Raw genomic sequence first — 18,448 nt, forward strand, 5'->3', positions numbered from 1 at the left:
ATACTTCTAACAATATGTTACATTATGACAAAAGCATAAGTTAATAACATTGCCTCATGCACCTTATTGGGACAGGCCTGAATAAACTGAGCTACAAAGCATTAGGATTTTGTATTTGCCACTCACCTGGCATTCCGCTCAAAAGCTGCCGAAAACACCTCAATGAAATTTTCTTTTGCCTCACTTTTAGAAGGTATTGTATTGTCAAATGTAGGATCCACACTGTCAAATGCTCGACGTTTCAAGGGATCTGACAGTATTTCATTGGCTGCAAGGTAATGAAAATGCTATTAACAAATTACCAAAATCCAAACATCCCATAGTTACAAACTAAACTGAAAAATTTAATTACAATGAAATCCTACTATCACTTTTACACTTAAAATGTAATTGAAATTTTTCACAAATTAGGGTTTTCCATATCACAGCAAGGGTTTATGTATCTGGCCTTCAGATTCAATAAAAGTAACAGTAAAAATGTAACAAAAGAAGATATTTGCACGAGTTTACTTATGATGCACAGAAGTACAATCTTACCTTTAGTAATACATGTAAAATAATCATTGTCCCCTTCACCTATTTGTTCACCTGCAGCTTTCCTTTTGTCAGGATGATGTTTCAATACCATTGCCTTATCTAAAAGGAAATATAGTGACTTAACATCGATTTACATAAAATTAATGTTTAAACAGTCAATTTACTGAAATTTGCATTTACAATCCTGAATGAATCACATCCAAACTGTCTGTACGCTTCAGGAGGGATTTAGCTCCACTTCTAAATTTGTTTCGATTAATTGAGTTTCTTGTCTAATATCTATTCCCAATTCCTTAACTCCCTTAGGTAGGGACATGTGGCAATTGGCCTCCAAAAACCAACTATTTACAACTACCACTCATTGCTCCATTCCCTGCCCTTATAAATTACCTTCATGGGAAATCACAGTACATTTCATATTTGTTAAATGGTGCAAAAATAGAAACCTATTGTGTACTGCATACATTATGTAGAAACATTGATGCTCAGTGGTTAGCACAGCTGCCTCACAACAATAGGGATGCGATTTGTTGTATTCTACCCTGGGGCGACTGACTGTGTGGAGTTTGCACATTCTCAGAGTGTCTGTGTAGGTTTCCTCCCAGTGTTCCGGTATTCCTTCCAAAGTCCAAAGTTGTGCAGGTTGGGTGGATTGGCCATGCTAAATTGTCCATAGTGTCCAGGGATGTGCAGGCTATGTGGATTAGTTAGGTGCAAAATGAAAGATTACAGGGATAGGGTGAGGATGACGTGGTCTAGGTGAGATGCTCTTCAGAGGGTAGGTGTGGACTCGATGGTCCAAATTGCCAGTTTCCACACTCTAGGGCTTCTATGATTCAATGAAGAGTTATTTTTATGTCAAATTGTACTTTCTAATCAAAGAAACACATTCTAAAAAATGCTATCAATAGTTTTGTTTTGGGAGTCTATTTATAGATTGGATTGTCAAATCCGATCTGTGAATCTGCTAGAGCTCATAAGAGGATGCTAAGAGATTCATAAAACCAAATAGCTTTTCAATTGTACGTTACTATGTGCTATTGCTATTTTACACACAATTTTTGAAAATTAGTAGCAATGATAGCATGTAACTGTTTTCCTTCTCAAGTCGTTGGGTTATTTTGACATCCTAGAGAGGCTTGACCAAGAGAGTATGCTAACATTTAAAAAGGAGATCCATGCAAAACAAATCTCCTGGTTTGCACATAATTGACGACATAACAGGTCCTAGCTTTGAAGAATCCATGCTGGAAGATTCCTGGGTTTATAACCATGTTTAACTAAAAACCATATTGCTGATAAGCCTAATCAAACCAAAGTTCATCTGAGCAAGGCTGCCAGTGAGAATGCCAAATGCAAAATTAAACATTTATATTTTGTAGCTAATGATAATAAGTTGTGTTGAGATTTTCTTGAATTCGTATTGCTGTTCCTGAGCCACATTTTTCCCCCTTGCATGGTCAGTGTTACAAAGGTAAATTTAATTGATTTCCTTCAAGTGAAAAAAAGACTATTGTACAGAATTATGAAGAAATACCGCCAAGTGATTTTATTTACTCAAAAAATAATTATCAAAATCCCAAAGATTACTGTTTCAATGAAATGTGGCCAATTACACAATGGAATGACCCAAAAATCCTGTTGTAGTGCATGTCTAGATGCAAACGCCACAGCAATTTCAGGCAAAGGCAGATGTGCAATTAAACAAATTCAAAGGTCACTGTAAATTTCAGACAGTTTTGTTATTAGTTTTTCAAAATTGGCATCATTTTGGCTGTGTCATGAAAAGTGTGAAGTTCCTGTGTAATCATGGTAGATATGGAAACATAGGAATTAAGAGCAGAAATAGGCAATTCAGCCCTTTGAGCCCTCGCTTCCTTTTAAAATGATCGTGACTGATCTTATTCTGGTCTCAACTCCAATATTCTGTCTGCTCTCCATAGCCCTGTATCTTGCTTTTCATCAGAAACATCTATTTCTTTTTCGAATTTGTTGATTGATACTGCCTCTGCTGCACTCTGTGGGAGTGAGTTTAACAGATTCACAACCCTGTGAGAACAACAGTTTCTCGTCATCTGTTTTGAACTTTATAGTTCTCACTCTGTATCGATGAACTCTTGTTCAAGACTGTCCCACAGGGGGAGCATCTGTTCCACGTCAACCTTATCAATCTCCCTTAACATTTTATATGTCTCAATTTGATTGCCCCCTCATTCTTCACAACACAAGCCCAAGCTATTCAACTGCTCCTCGTATAATAGCACTTTTTCACCACTGGAATCAACCTTGTGAATCTCCTCTTAAACTGCCTCCAGTGCCACCACCACATTCCTCAAGTAAGGAGGCCAAAACTGGGCATAATACTCCAAGTGCGGTCTCACCAATGTCTTAATTAATTATATCAACAGTTTTTTGTTATGATCCAGTCCTTTTGTAATAAGTTCCAGGGTTCCATTTGTCTTTCTTATTATATGCTGCATTTACTTTTCTACTCTAATGATTCATGCACAAACAAGCCCAGATCTCTCTGCACTGACACACTTTGAATCTGATGACCACTGAAATAATAATTTGCCCTTTTATTTTTCTGATCAAAATGGACAACCTTGCATTTATCCACGTTAAACTCCATCTGCCAGATTCTGGCCTTCTCTCCTAACCTATCAATATCCACCTGTAAACTCACTCTTCAACACTGCCTGTTTTCCCACCGATTTTAGTATCATCCGCAAACTTTGCTATGTTTCACTCTCTCCCTGTTTGCAGATCATTTATATAGATTGTAAATAGTTGAGGTTGGAGAACTGAGCCCTGAGGCACCCTGCTGGTTAGAGTACACCATCCAGAGAAGGACCCATTTATCCTGACCTCTGCTTTCAATCAGTCAGCAGATCCTTTATCCCGCTAAGGTCTAAGCTTCTGGATCAATCTTTCATATGACACACTGGCAAACAAACTATGTTCAAAACATGAAGTTAAAGCTTTATATATAGAGTCATAGAGTTACACAGCATGGAAACAGATCCTTCAGTCCAACTCGGCCATACTGACCAGATATCCTAAATTGAATTAGTCCCATTTATGAGCAGTTAACCCTCTATAAGGTCACCCCTCAGCCTCCGACACTCCAGGGAAAAAAAAGCCCCTGCCTCTCCCTATAGCTCAAACCTTCTAATCCTGGCATCATCCTTGTAAATCTTTTCTGAACCCTTTCAAGTTTCACAAAATCTTTCCAACAGTGGGGAGATCAGAATTAAATACAGTATTCTGAAGTGGCCTAATCAATGTCCTGTGTAGCCACAACATGACATCCAAATCAAACTTAATGCACTGATCAGTAATACCAAACGCCTTCTTCACCACTCTGCGACTCCACTTTCATGGAACTATGCACCTGCACGCCTAGGCCCTTGTTCAATAACACTGTAAGGCCCTGCTACTAACTGGAAAACTCCTTCCCTAATTTGCCTTACCAAAATACAACACCTCTCATTTATCTAAATTAAAACTCCACTTGCTACTTCAGTTGGCAATTATATTTGCAGCACAAATATCAACAAGTATGAGAAATTAAAGCAGGCACAGCAAACTCTAGGAGAAAGTGAGGACTGCACATGCTGGAGATCAGAATCGAAAGTATGGTGCTGGAAGATCACAGTAGATCAGGCAGCATCCAAGGAGCAGGAGAATTGACATTTCAGGCATAAACCCTTCACTGGAATGAAGGGTTTATGCCTGAAATGTTGATTCTCCTGCACCTCGGATGCTGCCTGACCTGCTGTGCTTTTCTAGCACCACACTCTTGACAGCAAACTCTAGGCCAATATCAAGGACAAAAAATATGTTATTGCATCATTTCTACATAATATTGTTGTATCAAAATTAAATCCCTAGGTATTCTAACATTTCCTCCAAGATAAGAGGGTCAACACATTTTCTATTTAATTTTTAAACTCCTTGAATATAAATTAAGTCGAATAAACAAGTTTTGATTAACAAATTTATATCAGTTGAAAACATAAAGCATGGTGCAAAAATAAGTGGAAATAAAAAGAACGAATCCTTCAGATTATATCAGAAAAATACTTACGTGCAGCTTTGATTTGCCTTTGCGTTGCTTTGTACCTCAAATGTACAAGTCCCAGGACTGCATAATGATCTTGATTCTACAAACAATAAAAAAACAATTAACTGTCAAAATGATGATGAAAGTATTATAGAGGTGGACATCGTAGATTAATCAATAAACCATTCCACTCAGTACCATATGAGTTGCTGAGATTTAGCTTCCTGTTTTCTTCATAACTTACAAGGAAAAATAAACTTTTCCTATCTTTAGAGTTAACATATTAGTATTTCTACAGGATATTCTGAATTTGCAGCATCTTGGGGGAGTAGTATTTTTAAATCAAAACTGATCACCTTAACAGCAGTGGAATTGAAAGCCAGATTGTCTAAATTTACTACCTTCACAATGTATTTATTAGATGTTTGTTAAGTAGAAGATAAATGGCTTCCCTTATCTCCAACCATTCTCATCATCATGAGTGGTCTCGAACCAATTGGTGCTTAAAGTCATGTGCTACGAGTAGTTTCTGCAGTGAGGATCATATTCGGTTAAATACAGGTCAGTATGGTGTATTCAATTCAATAACTGTATAAATAAAAATGCAGTTTGAATTATTAAATAATCCATGGATTTTCTTTTTGCTGCGGAGAACTCTGACCCTTTCTGTGTGCTCAATGAGTCATTCCACGGTGTGCCGTCAACCATGGAATGACTCCTCTGAAAATAGAAGCCACACCTTCGAGTAGGTAGGAGAATTGATTCAGAGAAACCATGGTATCAAGTGAAGTTGCAGAGAAGAAAAATTCTGGATATATGACATGAAAGAAATTCACAACTTGAGCAGCAAAATTTCATCAGCAAATACAACCCAGGTTTTAAACAAAATAAGTTAGGAAAGGTGGATGCAAAGGTTTATTTTGCCTGGAGCACGTCTGTTATAAATTTAAATAGTCAAATGGGTCTGGAAACACAAAGCAAGCTGAATAGATCAAAGATACAACTCAGACTCGTACATTGATGTCCCATAACTTAAAGATTTTGGGGGGGAGGGGGGGGGGTGGAACTGAAATTTTAAGTATTAACATTAGAACATTTAATAAAATGAATGCACACCTTCCAGTCCTTTGGGTCAAGTGTTTTCAACAATGGATATTCCTCTAATTGTAATTCTTCATCTTCTGACTCAGATGACGATTCTTTCTCATCTTCCAGCTCATGAAAGGAAGCTGACACATTCCTCACCCGACGCTTTACAAGTGCTTCAAACCATCTTCCAACTGGCTCCACTGGACACAACACAGAAGCTACAAGTAAAAAAGAAATAACTTAAAAGGTCTTGCTCTATACAGGTGTCCTTATTCTACCAATCTTAAATAAAACTTTTAAGCACTGACATTCAAGTTAACATCTAGGGAACCTAACGTATAGGACAAAAAAAAATTGTGTATACCGTCATGACTGAAAGAATAAAACATTAATGATGAAAAAGTAGACAAATAATGGTACAGGTGATTAGGAGGCCCTCTCCTTTAATTTTTATAGCTTAACCAACGTAAGCAGCAAATATTGAGGGAGGTAAGCAGTTTCATGGCACTGAAGAGAGAATGAGTGAGTTACGATAAGGGACAATGAATAATGTGAACATGGTAGTGCAGACTTTGTGTAAAGAATCAAAGAGCTCATCATTAAGGAAAAGAAATGAAAAGTAACTTTGAGAATCTGTGCATGCACAATTAAAAGCGGATACCCAAGACATGGTACCCAACATAACCCATTCTTTGCTACGTTAGTATCTTCTTAGACCTGGCATTGAACTTGATGTAAAGGTGTGTAGATGCAGTTTTTACCCACTAGTTACCCAATAAACATGTCAGAAAAAGTTAGGTGCAAATGAATTTTTAAGTGCATGATAAATCAGTAACTGACAAGCAACTGCTCTAACACTGAAAACTAAATGTTACAAGTGTGGAATATGATTTTTTTTCCACATTTTAATTATTGTTGAAGAGGTTAAAAATGTATTTTTTTTTCTTTGTCTTTATCTCTCAATCCCAATTTTCTTTCTCTATAGTTATGCTGCTTCCAGTACATGATTTTACAATAAATTAAAATATCCAATTTATACTTACTGATTTAGACTATGCATGTCTCAGTGAGGATTCTTCAATCTGACGTTGTTTCTTGCCCTGCTCTCAGATGCCACACGTCCCCTGTAAAGGGCGCCAAACTGGATCAGACGCCTGATGACAGCAAATTGCCGTTTAAAAGCCCACGAAGTATCTGTAGGCATTTACCAGCGTAGTGAACAGCAGGTGCCGTTCTTTCACAGCTAACTGCAAAATCCAGGACAATGTCTACCCCAAAAACTAAATACACTACTATAATGCCCCTTCACCAGAAACATCAAAAATTAAACCTATGAATTCAATGCGCCAAAGTACACTGCTATAATATCGCAAGCATTTTTGTAACTGAAACTAGAGTTAAGGGTGCTCTAGAAAATTATGTAGCTTAATTTTTCCTTGCAGAAACTGGAGTGGAGTCTCTATTGCTAGTGGGGTACATTTGTGGGGGATACAGAAACCTAGTCCTCTGGAAGATACATTTTCAAAACAAGTCTGTATAGCCCAGAAAAAAAAATCATTAGGGTTCCTTCAATTTCCCAAAAAACAAACAGATCTGTACAATATATTTAAGCCTATATGAAAAATATAATAAATGTTAGGAGTCACTCTAGAGCACATTGAGAAATGACATTTCAGTTAAAGAGCCCAAACACCTGTACAGTTACTAAAATTTGCTTTATAACCATGTAGCATTATTAGAATGACAAAGAAGCTGACCAGTAAAAAAACCCATCAGACCTTGCTTTAGCACGACCACGCAGCTGTGAGAACAAGATACAATGTTTGTGGAAAATGAGTACGGTACTTCCAATCTGAAGTTCTCAGCACTTGGACAATGAATGGATATTTGAACTATTTTGACTCTACAAGCAACATGACAGTAATCCTACATACAGTTTTTCAAATGGTACTATAATACTCTTCAGCTTAATTTATTGTTTGTCTATGGGATTGTTTATTGGTATTTTCACAAAATCGCGTTTTCAATTAATTGTCGTGAGATTTTCTGAGATAGGCTCGTGATAACACATTTGAATCCATGACTTGACTCAGTAACAAGCCACATTTGAGTGCTTGATCCAAGTTAATGCTTCAACATTATAGGCAGTTCTGCACGGTCAGAGATACTACTTTACAGATAAGACAATAAACTAAAGTTTTCCTTTTCAGTTGAATAGGAAAAGGTCACACATTGTTATTCAAACGAATGTTTCTGGTGCTCTTAGTAATAGTAATCTCTCAATCAAACATCAGTAAAAATTATTAGATTGGACATTTGTCTCATTGTGGTTTATCGGATCTTGCTACGTTTCCTGAAATTACAAAATTCTAAAGTAATGAAATAATGAAAATAGACTGATCCACTGCTTGTAAATAGTTTTATTTTTCACTGTATGACAGCTCAATGGCTTGAAAGCTTGCGTTTCACATTTATGTGAGACTCAGTAATGCTTTTTTCTAGTTGAATGCTATGACACTAGCTGATTTCCAGCTAAAGAGAAAGTGCAAACAGGAATTTTGGTCCATTTTGGGACCGTAGTAACAGAGAAAATGTCACCATTGCTCATCAATGTTACATTGAAACTGCTATAAAACTGTCAGAGCATGCATATGTGTAGTTAAATGCAGAAATCCAGAAGTTGCTATTCTATGCTTTACCAAGCAGCACACTGTTGAAGTTCCCACTCGACAATGATTTACAAATGAGCAAGCAAGAACTTACTTTTTCACTGAAAACACTTGAAACCAGAAATGACACATTGTTGAACAGGGTGTAACTGTTTTTAATGATATATTAAGTTCATAATTACTTCTGAGCATCTTTGCATCTGAGGAACTAATTTGACTTAGTCACAGATTCATAGAGATGTACAGCACGGAAACAGACTCTTTAGTCCAACCAATCCATGCAGACCAGGTATCCCAACCCAAACTAGTCCCACCTGCCAGCACCTGGCCCATATCCCTCCAAGCCCTTCCTTATTCATGTAACCATCCAGATTGCCTTTTAAATGTTGCAATTGTACTAGACTCCACCACTTCCTCTGGCAGCTCATTCCATACACGTACCACCCTCTGCCCCGTAGGTCTCTTTTATATCTTTCCCTTCTCTCTTCCCCCCCCCCCAAAAAAACCAATGCCCTCTAGCTCTGGACTCCCCATCCTAGGGAAAAGACTTTGTCTATATATCCTAACCATGCCACTTATGATTTTATAAGCCTCCATAAGGGCACCCCTCAGCCTCCGACACTCAGGGAAAACATCCCCAGCCTATTCAACCTCTCCCTACAGCTCAAATCCTCCAATCCTAGCAACATCCTTGTAAATCTTTTCTGAACCCTTTCAACATCTTTCTGATAGGAAGGTGACCAGAAAATATATTAAGGACAAAAGGGTAACTAGGGAGAGAATAGGGCCCCTCAAAGATCAGCAAGGCTGCCTTTGTGTGGAGCCACAGAAAATGGGGGAGATACTAAATGAATATTTTGCATCAGTATTTACTGTGGAAAAGGATATGGAAGATATAGACTGTAGGGAAATAGATGGTGACATCTTGCAAAATATCCAGATTACAGAGGAGGAAGTGCTGGATATCTTGAAACAGGTAAAGGTGGATGAATCCCCAGGACCTGATCGGGTGTACCCGAGAATTCTGTGGGTACCTAGAGAAGTGATTGCTGGGCCTTTTGCTGAAATATTTGTATCATCGATAGTCACAGCTAAGGTGCCGGAAGACTGGAGGATGGCAAACGTGGTGCCACTGTTTAAGAAGGGTGGTAAAGACAAACCAGGGAACTATAGACCAGTGAGCCTGACCTTGGTGGTGGGCAAGTTGTTGGATGGAATCCTGAGGGACAGGATGTACATGTATTTGGAAAGGCAAGGACTGATTTGGGATAGTCAACATGGTTTTGTGCGTGGGAAATCATGTCTCACAAACTTGATTGGGTTTTTTGAAGTAACAAAGAGGATTGATGAGGGCAGAACAGTGGGTGTGATCTATACAGACTTCAGTAATGTGTTCGACAAGATTCCCCATGGAAGACTGATTAGCAAGGTTAGATCTCATGGAATACAGGGAGAACTAGCCACTTGGATACAGAACTGGCTCAAAGGTGAGAGACAGAGAGTGGTGGTGGACGGTTGTTTTTCAGACAGGAGGCCTGTGACCAGTGGAATGCCACAAGGATCGGTGCTGGGTCCTTTACTTTTTGTCATTTATATAAATGATTTGGATGCGAGGATAAGAGGTACAGTTAGTAATTTTGCAGATGACACCAAAATTGGAGGTGGAGTGGACAGCGAAGAGGGTTACCTCAGATTACAACAGGATCTGGACCAGATGGGCCAATGGGCTGAGAAGTGGCAGATGGAGTTTAATTCAGATAAATGCGAGGTGCTGCATTTTGGGAAAGGAAATCTTACCAGGACTTCTACACTTCATGGTAAGGTCCTGAGGAGTGTTGATGAACAAAGAGACCTTGGAGTGCAGGTTCATAGCTCCTTGAAAGTGGAGTCATAGGTAGATAGGATAAGTAAAGAAGGCGTTTGGTATGCTTTCCTTTATTGGTCAGAGTATTGAGTACAGCCGTTGGGAGGTCATGTTGCGGCTGTACAGGACATTGTTTAGGCCACTGTTGGAATATTGCGTGCAATTCTGGTCTCCTTCCTATCAGGAAAGATGTTGTAAAACTTGAAAGGGTTCAGAAAAGATTTACAAGGATGTTGCCAGGGTTAGAGGATTTGAGCTATAGGGAGAGGCTGGACAGGCTGGGGCTATTTTCCCTGGAGTGTTGGAGGCTGAGGGGAGACCTTATAGAGGTTTACAAAATTATGAGGGGCATGGATAGGGTAAATAGGCAAAGTCTTTTCCCTGCGGTCAGGGAGTCCAGAACTAGAGGGCATAGGTCTAGGGTGAGAGGGGAAAGATATAAAAGAGAGCTAAGGGACAACCTTTTCACGCAGAGGGTGGTACATGTATGGAATGGGCTGCCAGAGGAAGTGGAGGAGGCTGGTATAATTGCAACAGTTAAGAGGCATTTGGATGGGTAAATGAAAAGGACGGGTTTGGAGGGATATTGGCAGGGTGCTGGCAGGTGGGATGAGATTGGGTTGGGATACTGGTCGGCATGGATGGGTTGGACCGAAGGGTCTGTTTCCATGCTATACATCTCTATGACTCTAATTGCACATAATATTCCAACCCAATGTCCTGAATAGCCGCAACATGACCTCCCAACTCCAGTACTCAATACTCTGACCAATAAAGGAAAGCATATCAAACGCCTTCTTAACTATCCTATCTACCTGTGGAATATCAAATTATTTCACTATGTAAAAAACCTAATATTTTAAAAACACTAAATTCTAAAGTTCAATGTTTTTGTTTTTACTTTAATTCCATATCTATGTCCAAGTTTTTATTTTGCTCTCAAAAGTGACACATTGAAAAATTAAGGCGAATTGGTGGTTTTTAACTTGCTGTCTGCGAATACTTTAATGTGATAATACTTGATGCCTTCATTGTTGCTAGGTATCGGAGATCCCTTAACGTGGCACCACATTCAAATGACCATTTGAAAAAAAGAAATATGCAACAGTGACTGCAAAGTCTTGGCTATTATGTACCAACTTGAGCCGACTTCTCTACAAGGGAGTGCTTTCCAGAAATTTAAGAAAATTAACACTTGTGACGAATATCAAACTAAGTATTTTGTTTGAAAAGAATAATGAATTTAACTACTTTAGAAAGAAACTTAGGAATGATTACTCAAGACACATAGCTAAAACATTACCTACAAACTATAACCAATATTTTTTATGACTTATTAAAGATCTCTAGAAGATGATGGAATTGTTTGAACTACTACAATTTTGCAAAAACAGTATTTTTGAAAAATTAATATCTTTTATTGTAGTTGCAGATCATGTCTTCAGGCTGGTGCAGACTATTTTAATGTGTTCCTGTTAGGCATATTATTCACATTATATTTCAGCAAGGGGATTAAAAGTGTGCGGTAAATTAGGTCACTGCATTTTAATTAGTTCAGTTTTTATTTATCAACAAAACATCTATTCTATCGCATATTCCTAAATTTAGTTCAAAAGGTAGATGTTATAATAATTCTTGACCAGCCAGGTAGTTGCTGTGAAGCATACACAACATCATGATCAATTTTCACTCAAAAATTGAGCACTGTAAGCCATTGTAAGCAAACTTTCAACATGCATAATCTTTCAATTAATTTATTGTTCAAGCAAAGGAATCGACAGATTTATTAAATAGAGTTGCAAAGATCTGAAGACAACTTAGTCCAACATAGTTCATTCGTAAACCTCCTCCATTATCACCTCCATCTACTCTTATCCCTGACTGCTGCAAAGCTTCAACACCATCACTCCCTCATTCTGTACTTGCTACCTCCACCTTCCTCATTATACTTTTTACACATCATTCCTTTACAAAAACTGAGATGTAAGATGTAAATCAGAAATATGATGAATGCAACTTAAAAAAGACTGGTAAGCATTGGAGAAATAAAGTCTAGAAGTGATATTAAGGATGATGGTTTCAAGAGTGAAGACCAAGTTTGGGAAGGAGGTGAACAACATTTCAAGTAGTGAATGGTCTTGTTAGTGGAAAAGATATGGAGTTTGAAGATCAGCTCTTGGTCAAGTAGGATGCCAGGGTTAAATAAAGTTTGATTCAGCCATGGTAAATAGCAATTCTGTGGCAAATGAGCAAATTGTACAACAAAGGTATTGAGTTTGGTCTTCCTGATTTTCAGATAGTAACTATGCCCTTAGTCTTTTTCACCCATCAAAATTCTTGGCTCATCTTTTTCTGACCTCAAAAGGTAACATTTACATTAAATACAGCAGCAGAGAGGGAACCAAACAGTATAATTATTCTTTCAAATCTAAACCCTATTTTCTCTCCATGATTAGCCTCTATAAAGCCCAAGTCAGGCCAATAACTGAACAATTGTCTCATTATAAATGGAAAGGATATAAGGTAAAGCTAGTCACATGGCAAGTTTTATCCTATCTACAAACTCCGTAACTATTCTCGCTTTGTACTATTATCAACACAATTATGGTCACTGCTGCTCTGATTTTTTTTCCATTTTGCAGCTCCAAATACGCTAACTTTCACACTACCACTCTCGTATCGTCATGGTAATGAAATCGAGACTGAGTGGACAATCTCCATTAACTCATTCCTTTCTGAAACTTCAAAATTGTAGAACTTATTATCCCTCATTTTCTTTCCTTCCTTCAACGATGTTAAATTGTTTTAAAATTCAAGTATGTCTTCTTTTAATTTAATTATTCTTTCTTGTTCCAACTATGGTGAGTTCTTCCACAAAGGGGTCTTGGAACTTCGTTTGATTTTCTCAATTTTAAATGAATATATTCAACCAGTCCTTATCAATTAAAATTACGATAACAGACTTGTATCTACTGGTTTTTCGAAAACGAGGTCATACAAATAGCAAAAGTTAAATTCATATGAAATATCTCAACGTATTAAAGTTGACGTCAACTTAATGATTTGCATTCATTACATTTACTCCTAGAATTCTCGTAATTTTGAGTTGAAACTCGCGTTTAGTCTTCCTTGCTGCATTTTAAAAACAGCAATACTTTGTTTCATAACCATTCTTTGTTCCTAGAAAATTGAACATAAGGTATACTGTGCCGTCCATGGATTCTATGTATTATGTATCATTATCAGTACCTTTAAGGCTTCCAGTTCAATCCTCACCAATACAGATCCTCTAAATATTGTAACCCCAGTAGTGGTGTCTGAGATAACCTTGCTAAAAGGTGGAGAAACTTCAAATGTTTCACGACTTAATCACTTGACAAAAACGTGAAACAACGCCACCGTCAATAAGGTCCGTTTCATACGAATGAGACAGTGCACTTTCAGCCTGATTTCTGGTTTACTTTAACCTGTCGGTCTGCGGGCTCCCCTCAGGGCCCAGAACAGAGACGGGCGGCTCTTTCTCTCCCCAAACTCTTACCTGGCAGGGTTTTAAAGACGGCGGTGGTGTGGCCTTCCTGCGCCTCGCACAACATCGTTAATGCACTCACTCCCTGGCCACACAAACTCTGTTCGCAGGACCATCAAGAACAGGCTGTTTTCCCCCTTTCCCCGGCAGCTCTCAGTCGAAAAGCCACTACTGCCACCGGCTCCGCATGGACGCAACAACCAGCCGGCTTCCCTCACACTAGCGTTTCTGGGTCATTCCCTCCGCGTGCAGAGCATTGACTCCTCCGGCCAACCACTGAGGTCTTCAAAGAAACGTTCCGGGGAGCAATTCTACCAATGTATGCTGAGAGGGCGCTAGTACCACAGTCTAAAATCTTCCTTTCTCTATGTGAGACAGTCTCCCAGTCTACCCCAGACATGTGTCATGTCATTTGTGAACAGTTTGATGTAAAAAATTCCACTATTGCATCCTATTGGGATTGAATCTAGAACCAATGGGCACAACTGACATAAAAGGAGGATGCGACTTATGTCTGAGATAGAGTCATAGAGTCTAGATTAGAGTGGTGCTGGAAAAGCACAGTGAGTCAGGCAGTATCGGAGGAGCAGGGAAGTCGACACTTCAGGCAAAAGCCCTTCATCAGGAATGTAGGGCTTTTGCCCAGAGGGCTTTCGTCTCATAGGGTCATAGAGATGTACAGCACGAAAACAGACCCTTCAGTACAACTCATCCATGCAGACCAGGTATCCCAACCCAATCTAGTCCCACCTGCCAGCACCTGGCCCATATCCCTCCAAACCTTTCCTATTCATATACCCATCCAGATGCCTTTTAAATGTTGCAATTGTACTAGCCTCCACCACTTCCTCTGGCAGCTCATTCCATACACATACCACCCTCTGAGTGAAAATGTTTCCCCTTAGATCTTTTTTATATCTTTCCCCTCTCACCCTGAACCTATGCCCTCTTCTTCTGGATTCCCCCACACCAGGGAAAAGACTTTGTCTATTTATTCTATCCATGCCCCTTATAATTTTATAAACCTCTAAAAGGTCACCCCTCGGCTTCTGATGCTCCAGGGAAAACAGCCCTGGCCTATTTAAACCTCTCCCTATAGCTCAAATCCTCCAACCCTGGCAACATCCTTGTAAATCTTTTCTGAACCCTGAGGAAAGTTTTTTTTTGATGAAATGATTTTATTTAATTGAAGTGGAATTTTTTTAGTTGATTTTAGCAAAAACTGGATGTCTTTTTTAAACCAACCCCCAAGAAACAGTCTGAAGACAATCAACCAAAACCATCCACTTCTGCAACCACAACTACAGCTGAAGATGGTAATGACGATCCTGCATTAACAATACTTTTTCAATGTAATGTGTTAAATTTATTTTGTTTTGTTAATAAATATGATTAACCTTCATTCAGGCTGTGCTTTACTTTGTGTTAGGCTTTTTGGTGATTTTTAAGCAATCTTGAATGATATTTTTTGCTGGTCTGCCCCAGCCCCACTTTTCCCATAGGCCCTATTATTTCTATTAAGCAATTTTGTGTTAACTGAGATTTCACTGGAACACAGCTACGGTGTTATAGGAGAACTACCTGTATGTTTAGGGTAGAGATTGGTAGATTTCTGAATACCTGTGTTGTACAGTGTTATGTGGATAGAGTGAATGAAGTATTCAATCAGCAATGATTATATGGAATGGTGGATAGGTTCACCGGGCTGAATAATCCACTCCTGTTCCTATAAATAATACACATGAATGTAGCATCTTTAACATAAACTAACCCCGTAGATGTTTCACGGATGTGGGTCTCAAAGGAGGAGTCTGTGAGGTGTAGAGAGTTAGAAGGAATTCCAGAGTTTAGGACTTTGATGGCTGACATCACATTTGGTAATTCAGGACAAAAGACACATGGACAAAAAAGGACATCAAAGTTGGAAGAATAGAGTTCTCTGAAGGCTGGACGAGGGTAAATCACAGCTAACAGTTTGTTGATGGTGGGGCCAGCCAGGAGATTATTAGAATTGTTGAAGTAAAACAAAAGCAAAATGGGTAAGAGGGCCAATGCATAGTTTACAAAGGAAATTAAAGATAGAATCCGATCCAAGGAAAGAGCATACGGATTGGCCAAGAAAAATAATAGGTCTGAGGATTGGGAGCAGATTAGGATTAAGCAAAGAAGGACCAATGAATTGATTAAGAAGAAGAAAATACAGTGTGAAAGTAAGCTTGCAGGGAACATAAAGACTGACACTAAGAGTTTCTATAGGTATGTGAAGAGAAAGAGATTGGTGAAGACAAATGTAGGTCCCCCACAGACAAAAATAGGGAAATGTATAGTAGGGGACAAAGAAATGGCTGAGCAACTGAATATTTATCTTGGTTCTGTCTTCACAAAAGAAGACACAAATCAGATGTTGGAAAATGCGAGATTTAGTGAGAGGGAAGAACTGAAGGAGATCAATATTAGTAGAGAAATGGTGCTGAGAAAACTGATGGGATTGAAGACAGATAAGTCCCCAGAGCCTGATAATCTACATCCCTGAGCACATAAGGAAGTGGCTCTAGAAATAGTGGATGCATTGGTGGTTGGCTTCCAGGATTCTGTGGCTCTGGAACAGTCCTTGCAGATTGGAGGGTAGCTAATGTCACTCCAATATTAAAAAAGGGAAGTCGAGAGAAGAGAGGGAATTATAGACCAGTAAAGCTAACATCGCTGGTGAGGATAATTCTCAAATCCATTATCAGGGACTTTATAGCAGAGCATTTAGAAAGCAGGATCAGACAGAGTCAACATGGATATATGAAGGGGAAATCATGCTTGACAAATCTGTTGGAATTCTATGAAGATGTAACTAGTAGAGTTGACCGGGGGAGCTAGTTGATCTGGTATATTTGGACCATCAGACAGCATTTGACAAAGATGTTATTGTGCAAGATTAAAGTACATGGGATTGGGGTAAGTGTATTGAGATGGATAGAAAACTGGTTAGAGACAAAAAAAACTGCAGATGCTGGAATCCAAGGTAGACAAGCGGGAGGCTGGAAGAACACAGTAAACCAGGCAACATCAAGAAGTGGAGAAGTCAACATTTCTGGTGTAACCCTTCTTCAGGACTAGGGTGCATGTAAGGGGAGCTGCAGATAAAGGAGGCGGGGTTCAGGGAAGGGTGGGATGGTGAGGTAGGGATAGGTGAACTCAGGTAGAGGGTATCATCTGGTTAGTCAATGGGAGGAATGAATCCAATTGGTAGCTGGAAGGAAGGGTCGATTAGAGGAATGGAAGGGAGGGCTCGGCCTGGGAAGGGAGTCGGGGATGAGATTTGAAATTGGACAACTCACTGTTGATTCCTCCGGGCTGTAGTCTGCCCAGGTGGGAGATGAGATGTTGTTTCCCCAATTTGTAGTCTGATTCGCTGATTGGTGAAGGCCAAGGATGCTCATTGTCAGAAAGGGAGTGAGAAGGGGAAGTAAACTGGGTGGTGACAGGGACGTTTGTTCGGCCCTTGCGGGCCCGGTTGAGATGCTCAGCAAAACGTGCCCTGAGTTTACATTTGGTCTCACCGATGTAGAGAAGACCACATCGGGAGCACCGGATACAGTAAACTAGGTTGGAAGAGAGGCAGGTGAACTGGTTGGCAGAGAGGAAAGAAGGTGTAGGAATTAATGGGTCCTTTTCAAATTGGCAAGCAGTAACTAGTGGGGTGGCACAGGGATCAGTGTGGGACCCCAGCTATTCATAAAATATAATGAATGATTTGGATAAGGGAACAAGATGTAACATCTCAAAGTTTGCAGATGATACCAAGTTTGGTGGGAAAGTGAACTGTAACGAGGATACAGATATCCTTCAGCATGATCTGGACAGGTTGGGGAGTGAGCAAATCGATGGCAGGTGCCGTACAATTTGGATAAATATGAAGTTATTCACTTTGGAAGCAAAAGCAAGAAGGCAGATTACTACCTGAATGGGCCGTAAATTGGGAGGGGGGAGTGTGTAGCAGGACCTGGGTGTCCTTGTGCACCAGTCGCTGAAGGTAAACTTGCAACTGCAGCAAGCAGCAAAGAAGGCAAATGGTATGTCAGCCTTTATTTCCAATACAGGAGCAGGGATGTGTTGTTGCAGTTATACAGGGCCTTGGTGAGGCCACAACTAGAATATTGTGTGCAGTTTTGGTCTCCTTTTCTTGTCCTCCTGGCTTTCGAGGGAGTGCAGTGAAGGTTTACTAAGCTGATAATGGGGATGGTGGGACTGATGTATGAGGAGAGATTGACTAGGTTAGGATCGTTTTCGCTGGAGTTTAGACAAAGGAGAGGGGAGCTCATAGAGACTTATAAAATTCTATCAGAACTAGACAGGGTTGATGCAGGGAGGATGCTCCTGATGGCAGGTGTGTCCAGAACCAGGGGTCACAGTCTGACATTTCAGGGTAGACCATTTAGAATGGAAATGAGATGTTTCTTCACCCCAAGAGTGCTGAGCCCGCGGAATTCATTACCACAGGAAGTAGTTGATGCTAAACATTGAATGCATTCAAGAGGTGGCTACATATAGGACTTGAGGTGAATGGGATCAAAGATTATGGGGAGAAAGTAGGATTAGGTTATTGAGACAATCGGTCATGATCGTGATGAATGGCACAGCAGGCTTGAAGAGCCGAATGGCCTCCTCCTGCTCATATGAGAATCTCTGCAAGTCTGGCATCATCT

At 39.6% G+C, this 18,448-nt stretch overlaps 1 protein-coding gene across 2 annotated transcripts in view; it reads right to left on the bottom strand.

Annotated features, from left to right (window-relative positions):
* dnajc2 (DnaJ (Hsp40) homolog, subfamily C, member 2) overlaps positions 1 to 14,012 on the bottom strand; it is a 44,027-nt gene extending 30,015 nt beyond the window's left edge. Inside the window, exons 1-6 of one of the 2 annotated variants that reach the window (XM_072562672.1) lie at positions 13,764 to 14,012; positions 6,736 to 6,816; positions 5,720 to 5,910; positions 4,628 to 4,703; positions 538 to 636; positions 127 to 268 (exon numbers count right to left, since the gene is read on the bottom strand). In XM_072562672.1, coding sequence (XP_072418773.1) covers positions 127 to 268; positions 538 to 628 — 233 coding nt within the window. In that variant the 5' untranslated portion in view covers positions 629 to 636; positions 4,628 to 4,703; positions 5,720 to 5,910; positions 6,736 to 6,816; positions 13,764 to 14,012. The remainder of the gene's footprint in view (positions 1 to 126; positions 269 to 537; positions 637 to 4,627; positions 4,704 to 5,719; positions 5,911 to 6,735; positions 6,817 to 13,763) is intronic. The other variant, XM_072562671.1, reaches the window with a different exon arrangement.
* Positions 14,013 to 18,448: the final 4,436 nt, after the last annotated feature.

The sequence above is a fragment of the Chiloscyllium punctatum genome, chromosome 44 (assembly GCF_047496795.1).
Source record: "Chiloscyllium punctatum isolate Juve2018m chromosome 44, sChiPun1.3, whole genome shotgun sequence".
NCBI lineage: Eukaryota > Metazoa > Chordata > Chondrichthyes > Orectolobiformes > Hemiscylliidae > Chiloscyllium > Chiloscyllium punctatum.